The sequence below is a fragment of the Mandrillus leucophaeus genome, unplaced genomic scaffold (genome assembly GCF_000951045.1).
Source record: "Mandrillus leucophaeus isolate KB7577 unplaced genomic scaffold, Mleu.le_1.0 Scaffold85, whole genome shotgun sequence".
In the NCBI taxonomy this organism is placed as follows: Eukaryota; Metazoa; Chordata; class Mammalia; order Primates; family Cercopithecidae; genus Mandrillus; species Mandrillus leucophaeus.
In genome coordinates, this window is record NW_012109252.1 from 754,602 (window position 1) to 765,424 (window position 10,823).

Below are 10,823 nucleotides of genomic sequence, written 5' to 3' on the forward strand. Positions count from 1 at the left end.
AAAAAAAAAAAAAAAAAAAAAAATGGGGTTTCTCTTGTTGAGGAGGAAGGGAGGTAAACTCCATTTGAGGCCTATTAGGTATTATGCGAAAATTAAAATGTAGAGTATCCAGCCTCACAGGCTGCATGTCTGTGTTTGTGTTTGTGTATATATAGACATATATATCCCTACAAAGGACATAAAAATATATTTAAATAATTATTTTGAACTTACGCATGTTCTTTCGTTTCACAGTAGTTGAACTGAAATATAGCTGGCCGTGCTTTTAAGTCTCTTACTTTCAGGAGCAAAATATTTATCAATAATTTATGCACTCATGGCTTGCAATTTGATCTCCTACAAATTTGGACAGATCATAGCCATTATAAACAACAGGCAAAATAGACATTAGAGACAATAGCATAATACTTGCTGTCAAAATTATCAGAGATCAATGACTAGGATTGTTCTGGTCTTAAAATTTTTTCTGCAAAGTGAAAGGTTAGAGTTTTATATGAATTTTTTTAAGCGATGACATTTTTGTTGCAGTAAATGTCAGGTTCGTATCTCTCTTTTTTTTTTTTTTTGTAAGACAGGCTCTTTTATAGTTCATAGGTTGACCAAAAAACATGTTGTTGAATATATTGATTTTAGACTTTATTATCTCAAGCGTATATTACTCTCTGTGGCTTAAGTAGTGGATATCCCATAATGCTTTTTAAAACACAGTTTTAATCATAATGAAACTCGATTGAGAAGACTGTCAAAATTAAAATTACAGTGTACACTGGTAGAATACTTAGTTTCCATTTTGGTAACAGAAATGGATACCTTCCTTTACTGCTGTGCTGTTTTTCTGCACATGCCAATTTGAATGTGTGCTTTTAAAGACTAGTCTTTCTAGAAGGTTAGTTACATTTTAGACAAAGAGAACAGATAGAACGTAATGAGGGTTCAGATGCTGGATTAAGAATACCTATAATTGGCCAGACTTGGTGGCTCACGCCTGTAATCCCAGCACTTCAGGAGGCCAAGGTGACTGGATCACTGAGGTCAGGAGTTCGAGACCAGCCTGGCCAACATGGCGAAACCGTGTCTAACTGCTAAAAAATACAAAAATTAGCTGGGCATGGTGGCGGGCGTCTGTAATCCCAGCTACCCAGGAGGCTGAGGCAGGAGAATCGTTTGAACCTGGGAGGCAAAAGTTGTAAAGAGCCGAGATTGAACCATTGCACTCTAGCCTGGGAGACAGAGCAAGATTCTGTCTCAAAAAAGAAAAAAAAAAAAAAAACACCTAATCTTGAGTTCTGTCATTAAAAACGACATTTCAAAACATCACAAATTCAGGTTAATTAATTTCCCAGTGGCATTTTATCTCAGAACATACATTATCCTTTTAAACACCAAATAAGCAAACCAACATACCAAACACACTCTGTCTTTGATTATGAAATACAAGCCACTCTTTTGCAGGCCATCTCCCAGGAAATGTAGCCATGACGTTTTTCACAGCGAGAACTATTAATGTCATTTCTTCTCCTCCTCCTTCACTCTGACCAAAGTCAGCGTTGCCCAGTTATTTAATATGCTAGTTTTGGGTTGTGGTTTTTTGTTCGTTTGTTTGTTTCATACTTCTTTCCTAGGGCTGCCATGACAAAGTGCCATAAATTGAGTGGCTTCAACAGACTCTTTTCTTTTTTTTTTTTTTTTGAGACAGAATTTCGCTCTTGTTGCCCAGGCTGGAGTGCAATGGCACAACCTCGGCTCACTGCAGCCTCCACCTCCCAGGTTCAAACAATTTTCCTGCCTCAGCCTCCTGAGTAGCTGGGATTACAGGACCCTGCCACTGCGCCCAGCTAACTTTTTGTATTTTTAGTAGAGATGGGGTTTCATCATATTGGCTAGGCTGGTCTCGAACTTCTGACCTCAGGTGATCCACTCGCCTCTACCTCGCGAAGTGCTGGGATTTCACGTGTAAGCCACTGCGCCCGGCCTCAACAGAAATTTCTGTTCGCACAGTTCTGGATGCTGAACCTTGAAGCTCACGGGGTGGGCAGGGCAGGACTCTCCTCCAAGCCTCCCTCCCAGGCTTGCAGATGTGGCCCCCACTCAGGGTGTGACTGTCTTAATCTCCTTTCTTAGAAAGACACCAGTTATATTGGATTAGGACCCACCCATACTGCCTCATTTAACCTTAGTTATGTCTTCAGGGACCCTCCCTCTCTCTCTTTCAAGTCGCATTTCCAAGTCCTGAGAGTTAGAACTTCAATGTGTAAATTTGAGGGGGACCCAGTCTAGTCCATACAGTCTTACTTGAAACAAATCATGAGAACTGCTCCGACTGGGAGTTCCACAGGGAGTGGAGTGTGGTTTCTCAGCATCTTTGCACAAATCAAATTTTATGTGTAACAACAAAGACAGGTGTCACTTTACTTCATAGCATTTGTATTATGAACAACAGCAAGAGCCGCCTTCTCCCAGTCCAGAGTGTGTTCCCTAGGAGTGAACTGTGAAATGCAAAATGCCATGAGCGCGTTTACGAGGATGAGATCGTGTTGGGCTCATTGACAGAGTAGCATCGTTGGCAGCTCCAGTGCCATGAAACAGTTTCTCCTGATAAAGGGCTTTGGGTTATGGTGACGAGGGCGATGCCGGGTGACTCTCCACTGTGCTTTCTTTTCTTACCTATACATTCAGTATTAACTGTGTTGTCTCAGTGTTTTTAAAATAATTTCAAATACCATAGACAGGTGAAAAATGAAAAAACTAGATATGCATTTCAGGCCTTTGTCAAATTTACTTTAGGCCCTTGTCTTATAAAGAAACAATGTGTACAGGTAAATTTGGAAGTTTCACCCACATCCAATTCCACTTGTGCCTCTCCTAGAGGAAGTTAGTATTCTGAAGCTGGAGTTGTATGGGTCATGGTTATGCATGTTTTATAACTATTTCTCTATCATCTACACGTACACATTTTATATGTCGCATTTTTTATTTTTTATGTAATTGTTATCCTATTATATTTATCTCTAAATATATATTTTTAGTAATAATCTGTTATATTAAGAATTACTTATGTGAATATGTGTATAGCTAGTTTGTTAATTTTAATGCTGTGTGAATCTAATTCTTTTTCATGGAATCTTCAATTCTTTTTTAAAACTCCAAATTACTAGTTTGATCTAAAATTTACCATGAGAAATCGTGCTAGAATACACATGTTCACTATATAAATAATACTTGCACACATGTGCTAGGGTTCATAGAAATATAATTGAACCTTCAGTTTTACTGGATATTACCAAATAGCCCTCCAAAGTGATTCTACTACTTTATACTTCCACTAGTATTACATGAAAGTTTCTATTTTCTGGTATAAGTGTGATGTTGTAAATACTAACCACAATACATATTACTTTCATTTTTTTCAGTTACTGCTGTTTTATAGACAAAGCTCATTTAAATATGATGCCATTAATAGCATATGCACCTGAAATTATTTTTGTAGATTATTGTCTTATTTTTATCAGAAAATACATCTGTCACTATAGTCATTTGGAATTTGTTGTCCCCTTTTGGAATAATAATGTCTGATTGAACACGTAGACTCTACTGTAATCAAAAGCTAAACCTAGTATGCATTTTGTAGGTGCTCACTCATCTCTGAATGTTTTTGTTTTTCTGTTTCACTTAGGTTCTTCTGGGCAAAGTCCTCTCCTAGTAGTCTTAAGTGGGAATCATACTGAACAATCAAATTTTACAAGCAGGAGTAATCAGTTATATCTCCGCTGGTCCACTGACCATGCCACCAGTAAGAAAGGATTCAAGATTCGCTATGCAGGTAAGTAAATGAGGTTTAGATTTTATATGAAAGTATTTTAAAACAGGTGATTTTCATTGAATAAAACAATTTAAATAGAAATTTACAATATGGCCGAGCGCGATGGCTCACACCTGTAATCCCAGCACTTTGGGAGGCCGAGGTGGGTGGATCACGAGCCTGGCTAACATGGTGAAACTCCGTCTCTACTAAATATACAAAACAATTAGCCAGGCGTGGTGGCGGGCACCTGTAGTCCCAGCTACTCGAGAGGCTGAGGCAGGAGAATGGCATGAACCCGGGAGACGAAGCTTGCAGTGAGCCGAGATCGCGCCACTGCACTCCAGCCTGGGGGACAGAGTGAGACTCCGTCTCACAAAAAAAAAAAAAGAAATTTACAATATAATCCTATTTCTTAAAGATTAATAATTAACTACAATAGAAATATATGATGGGGAATTATTCTGAATGATTCCTCTAAACTACATTAGGAAATTTGTTGCTTATTATTTAGAATTTGGTTGTTAAAATTACAAACTGTTGAAATTCATATCATAGAAAGCAAAGACATTTTCCAAAAGATAAACTAATATAATCAAAGTTAATTTTAAAATTTGTTTAAATGGTAAGGAAACAAACAGGAAAAGATAATTGTATTTCTATTAATTGCATAAGTGATGATAATCTCTTTCTATTAATAGTTATGTCTTTCTATCTGCAGGTCTCTTTATGTATGATTCACACCACATATATGTACATGCATATATTCGTACAAATAAGCATGTACATAATAAGTATATGTTTAATATATATATTTCCTTATCAAAATGTAAATTATTTTGTCCTTTCTCTATATACTTTAATCATTCTCTGCCAGCAGTGATTTATATTAACTAAATCAATTAATAACAAATTGATTAAATCAGTCAATATATTTATTAGACATTAAATCCTGTATACAATCGTCAATGTGATCTGACCACAGCAGTTTTTAAACTTTCCTACAGAAGCAGTTGGCAGGCTCTTCATTCCTGAGCACATTTCAATTACTAAGCAGAAAATCTAAATATTTCTCAAAATCTCACTCAACAATATGCTTGACAACTTTCAAGTTATGTTTTCCCGTGAAAGATGCTCACTGTGTATGGGAAGTGGACAGCGTGTGCTGACGGAGGATCGTTTACTCCTGTGTTGGTGTTTTACGTCTTTAGGGACTAGGAGCATCCAAAGGGAAAAACAGGAAACAGTCTTAAAAACAACAGCTTTAAGAAGAAGGTTTCAGCTCACTCTAGTTGGTAGACGTATAAAATGGTAAAAAGCTTCAAGATTTTGAAAGGCCCTTGATGTGAGGATAACAGGCATGAAATTCAGACATTCTTCCTCTGGAAGATTTAGTAAACTATACTCAGAGCTTTGCTACAAAGACATTGGTGCAATGATGGGATTTGCATTCAGCAAACTCCTCGTTCCAAAAAATAGTCAGACTCCTAAAGGTGTTTGAATTTTTCCAGTGTGCAAACATGGTCAGCACAGAGAAAATCATGATGAACATAATTTATCCTGTTTTACCTGAAGAGAAATTCTTAGTAGCCTGGTGATATGATTATACCTTCAATTGTGAGAACAGTGATCTCTGTGTCTTTCAAAAAGTATTTTCATCTGTTGTCATACCACAAGAAAAGCCTCATTGTTAAACTATTTTGGGAGAAGAAGACTACACAATTTTGTGTTGTTTAAGTGGAGAGAGGGAGAGAGTGACAGAGAGACAGATAGACAAACAGGTGTGTGTCGTATGTGAATATAACAAATTTCTTATCTATCTATCTCACAGCTTTTTACTTAGAGTTGGTGACTCGGTGATCTCTGCTAGGTCAGCACCAGTAATTTTTGAGCATTGATTAAATGAACGTGTCCCTAAAATATTAAGATGTGGGCAAGGGAACTCTAGCCCATAATATGGTCACATGACCACTCATTGCATCCCCAACATGTATTTGCCGTATGCACTTAAAACTGTTGATCATTCAGGCATGAAAGCAATATAATGGATCACTGTAATTGATATCTGAGTTAAAAAAGACAAAGAAATGCCTGTCGAACTGTGGTTCTGGACAATTCCATACACTGTGCTAAGGGCAGGCTGAATTAACAATGCCCTTTCAGTGCTACCAGAAGCAAATGAAAGCTTCTGTATTGGGCAGGTTGAAAATACAGACTGGTTTGGCGTTCACCCCGAAATTCCAGAGTATCCACCTCTCCCAGTCTTCTCTCACCCTGGGTACCCATTTGACTTTTCATTCTATATCCTGGCTTTTCCAAGGCTGCACCAGCAGAGTGGAAGGACCGGGCCCTGGCTCCTCTGAATTCCTCTTCCCACAGCCAGGAGTTGGGCCGGCAGGGCCCGTGCTCCAGTCTCTTTGTATTCTGTGCTATGATTTCCCCTGCGGGGCCCTTTGTGTCTTATTCTAAGTCAGTTAGGAAAGAAGAGATATTTTGAGAGCCTGGCAATAGAAGAAACACAGTAAACAAAAATGGAACCTTATTGGAATCTGTAGAGTTAGATGCTCATCCTGCAAATTATCTCTCTTAACGGATGGAGCTGTGTCATAAAGCACAGTGAGACCATAAACCTCATGATCTCACTTCCTGCAGACTTTATTTAACTTATCTATGACTTTGGAGAGGAATCTACAGTCTGATTGTTCTTTCTAATTTATTAACTTGTTTTTTTGTTTTTGTTTTTGTTTTTTTTGGCTAGCACAGTGGTTCCAAGGCATTGGTAATTCAGGGTGCCTGATTGTACTCCTACTTGGTCTAAACTAAGTATTTTGGTTCATTCAAAACTGAGAAAAATTTGGTCTAGAAACAACTGAAAGTAGAAGATGGTAGGGCCAATGGAGTGAATCAAGAGATTCTTATGATAGTGGATTTTCACTTAAGAAAAATCAGCCCGTTGTAAAAATGAAATGGTACTTCAGAGGCTCACCCAGCTGAGAATATTCTCTGAGGACGCTTCTCTCAGGAACGCGGTTGACAACTGGGGCCAGACACGTAGATGTTGCTTCTGGGCACCACTATGATAGAAAACCTTCAGAAAGTTTCTTCTGAATATATTTCCAAGGAAAGGAGCAATGCCAGGCATTGAGACCTGCATGTGTGTGCTTTTACATGGAAGCCCCAGAGGGAAGTGGAAGATTTAAAATCCTCTTCTTTAAAAAGAAACCAAGGTTCCCAGTTCTTAACGACTTTCTCTGTTGTATTGTTTAAATTCATCTGAAGTGAGTTCCTAGGATTTTGTGCAGTAGTGACCTCACCTTGTGCAGTTGTGACCTCCCCTTGTGCGAATGAAGCAGGTTTCTTTGTCTAAATGTGTAAATAAGATGCAGAGACTTTTAGCCGTAGAAATGTGACATTCTGTGTGAGTGGGACTATTATTTTCACAAACGCCCGCCTCTGGTTCTAAAAAGTCTCCTTATAAAGGGGGATGATTAAAACTATTGTGAGATTGTTATTGACTCAAGAGAATGCATTTTCTTCGAAGATTTCATTCAAATCCCATATATTAAAAAAGAAGGTTAAAATCTACGTCATTGTACAGTCCAGAAGTTTCACTCAACAGCAACAAGGAAAAAAGTTAATGGCCTTGATTAAGAGCATGTTATATATTTCTACTTTCTCTGTTTTAACAATACTTAAAAAAAAATGGAGAATATTTTTGTTTCAAATATGATGCCTTGTGCAGTACCCTATCACTTTTATCCTGGTGACAGATGTGCTTACTTAAGAAAGTAACCTGCTTTAGAGAGGTGAGTGAGGTCTTTCAAAGACCTCACTTCTAGACCACACTTGTCCAACCTGCAGCCCACGGGCTGCATGCGGCCCAGGATGACTTTGAATGCAGCCCAACACAAATTTGTAAGCTCTCTTAAAATGTGATAAGATTTTTCTGCAGTTTCTTTTATAGCTCCTCAGCTATCATTAGTGTTAGTGTATTTTATGTGTGGCCCAGGGAAGCCAGAAGATTGGATACTCCTGATGTCTCTCACAATAGTCAGGATCCCAGCTTCACGCTGACTCACAGCTGCAGGTGATCTCAACTTCAGCGTGAGAGACTTGCCTCTTGACTCTCGAGTTTCGGAATGCTCTTTAGAACAAACTTACCTACTGGTGCTCATTTCCTACTGTTTGGAAATCAGAAGGCGTTCCTTTATCTCGCCAAGGCAATGTCACTGGCCATTTGTTTGCTTGTTCACTTATTTGTGTGTGTGTCTGTCTGCCCACAGCACCTTACTGCAGTCTGACCCACCCCTTGAAGAACGGGGGTATTCTAAACAGGACTGCAGGAGCGGTCGGAAGCAAAGTGCATTATTTTTGCAAGCCTGGATACCGAATGATCGGCCACAGCAACGCAACCTGTAGACGAAACCCACTTGGCATGTACCAGTGGGACTCCCTCACGCCCCTCTGCCAGGGTAAGAAATGCATTTTCATCTCCAGCCTTGTTTCCTGTGTATTACTTTCAATTTAATCACTCTCTGAAAATAAGTGAAATGCTAACTAAGGATAAAAGGTAAGGAAAAATTGAGTGTTGTCTTATAACAATACGAATTAAGCCTTCCACTGGCCATGTAAACTTTCCTGACATGTAGTTGGGTAGCCTGAATTTGGAGAAGGGTTGGACATTCACTAGATCCAGGGTCAAGTTATTCTAACACTTACTTGTACTTCCTCTTGAAGTAAAACACTGTGTCATCTGATTTAAGATTCAAAATAATTTTTCTTTACCGCTGTATTAATTTAAAAACATTAATTTCTGAAAAACTCATTTTCCTTATTTTAGTTTAAAAACTCATTCTTTGAGCCATAAGCTCTGTATTTGATTTTGTTTTGTTATTTAAATCTAGGGCTTGTTAAAGTTGATTTCAATATTTCATGCCTTTTTTTTTTGCATTTTATCTATCATGTGCATAAAAACCAGGTTTTCAAATAAGGCATTTTAATTTTAATTGAAGGCTTTGAAGTCATGAAATTTTCATAGTTTTGTCTTATCAAGGTTTATATTCATAATGAATTATATTAGTCTTTGAAAGCTAATTATGATATATGAGTGGAAGCTCATATTGGCTCTCTTTTTTCTCATTTTCATTAGATATTAGATTTTCTGGTATTGCTTGTGAGACAGTAATAGATGCTTGTACTTATCACATTTACTGTAGGTTCCTTTGACTATGAGAAGTTGATCAGACACTTAGCCTGTATTGTTTATGTTTTACCTCTAAAAATTCTTATTTAATGTAAAATAAACATAGAGATAGATTCAAGCAGCTTACTCCATTAGCAATGATTAGAATGATGATTTTTTTTCTTTACAAGAATACTTTTTCTTTTAGAAGAAGACATATTTCTCATTTGCTTTAAATGTTCTGTGACTCTGTTTATAGAACAGAGTCATAGAATCTATTGCTGAAGAGACCCAACTTCAACTCAGAGAACACGCCATGGTCTCTGCCCCACTGGCACTGGAAACAGAATGCTAATGACAGAGTCACAACCCCAGTGGCAGCCTGGACACAGGAAAGGGAGTTGGTGGAATGGGCAGAAATTCCTGAAGTCATTTCCTGTCCTCTAGAGTCAAAATAGAGCGTAAGGAGAATGTGCTCTCCAGGCCTAAGCACAAAGGAGTACGGAGAGGGACCTTCATGTCCCAAAGGGACTCGGGTGACGCCAGGCACATGCCAGTCCGTCTTTCTGATTGTTAAGCAAGGAGTTCTGGAAACGGTTTACGAGGTGGAGACATGGCTTGCTCTTTCGGTGAATGGTTGAGAAGCGTTAAAGGATGTCAAATATATAGCTTTGGGATAAGTCTTGACTTCTTTCTTCTTCTCCCATGGCCTCCCCCAGCAGAACTATTTAATGCTAAGTTAAATGATTCAGAAATACCAATAGTGCACACAGTAAATGAGGCTCTTCTGACATCTTTGCGGCTGTGGCCAAGGAATTTGTGGGAACATGATCAGGGAATCTCTTCTTTGAGTGGAACATGGCAGAGAGGCAATGGCTTTGTGTGTGGGGGATGCTAGAATGCGCACCACATTTTAGAAGAAGAGTTAGAGTATCTTCCTTCAGATTTGTTCTTGGCAATAAATAACTTACATGACTTTGTTCTCAAATTATAAAATATTTAAGAAGTATCATTTTTCAAAAACAGACTTGCGACTTTCTACACTTCCTGTTAACCTTTCTGTTAACCCAGGAGTCATTATGGTTTTGTTTTTCTCTTCATACATGTTGACCTTTTCACCTGGAGGGATCTTAAAGGCAATCTAGTTGAACTACTTATTTTTGTGTATTTGAAACTGAAACACATGAAAGTGAAAGGACTTCATAATCATAAAAATGTTGGTCTAGAATTCAGTCTTTCTGTGAGCCTGACCAGTGTTAAAGTGGAATTGTTTCTTGCCAGAAGAAATTATACTTAAAATAGAATCTTGCAAATACCAATTCTGAAAGAATCTATATTTTAAGCACTTAAATTCATTTCCTGTGCAAGAGTCACCTTGTAGATATTTATAATTTGTGTAAAATAGCATTTTAATTATAATATAAAACTATTTTCATTATATATAGACTATAATGCTTTAAACAAAAAAATTAGCATAAAGTAGAATATTTTGAACCTTAAAGTTGTGTGGTAAAATTAAATAAGCATTTTTATCATTTTTAAAACAAAATTAAACCTTTAAAATAAAGAGTAAATATAATGATTCTCTGGATAAAGGCCACTGAGAAGGAATTATAAAATTTTAAACAGCATAAGGTTGTACAACATACACTGGCAATTTATAACCCGACAGTCTTTTGCTTATGCTTAAAGAATTATTACAGTTGATTTCACTAAATTTAATGTAAAATATAAATGTGTGATTTTTGCAGTGTGCAACAAAGGGAGATTTTATTTGGTTTAGCCTACATTTTCCTTCTGTTACTTTTAGAATTTTTTTTTTTTTTTTTTTTTTTTTTTTTT

The 10,823-nt window shown here is 37.4% G+C and overlaps 1 protein-coding gene across 1 annotated transcript in view; it reads left to right on the forward strand.

Annotated features, from left to right (window-relative positions):
* Nucleotides 1-10,823, forward strand: part of CSMD1 (CUB and Sushi multiple domains 1) — a 666,897-nt gene that overhangs the window by 488,735 nt on the left and 167,339 nt on the right. The window contains exons 37-38 of the mRNA XM_011968609.1: nucleotides 3,674-3,820; nucleotides 8,083-8,271. Of these exons, the coding sequence (XP_011823999.1) occupies nucleotides 3,674-3,820; nucleotides 8,083-8,271 (336 nt within the window). The remainder of the gene's footprint in view (nucleotides 1-3,673; nucleotides 3,821-8,082; nucleotides 8,272-10,823) is intronic.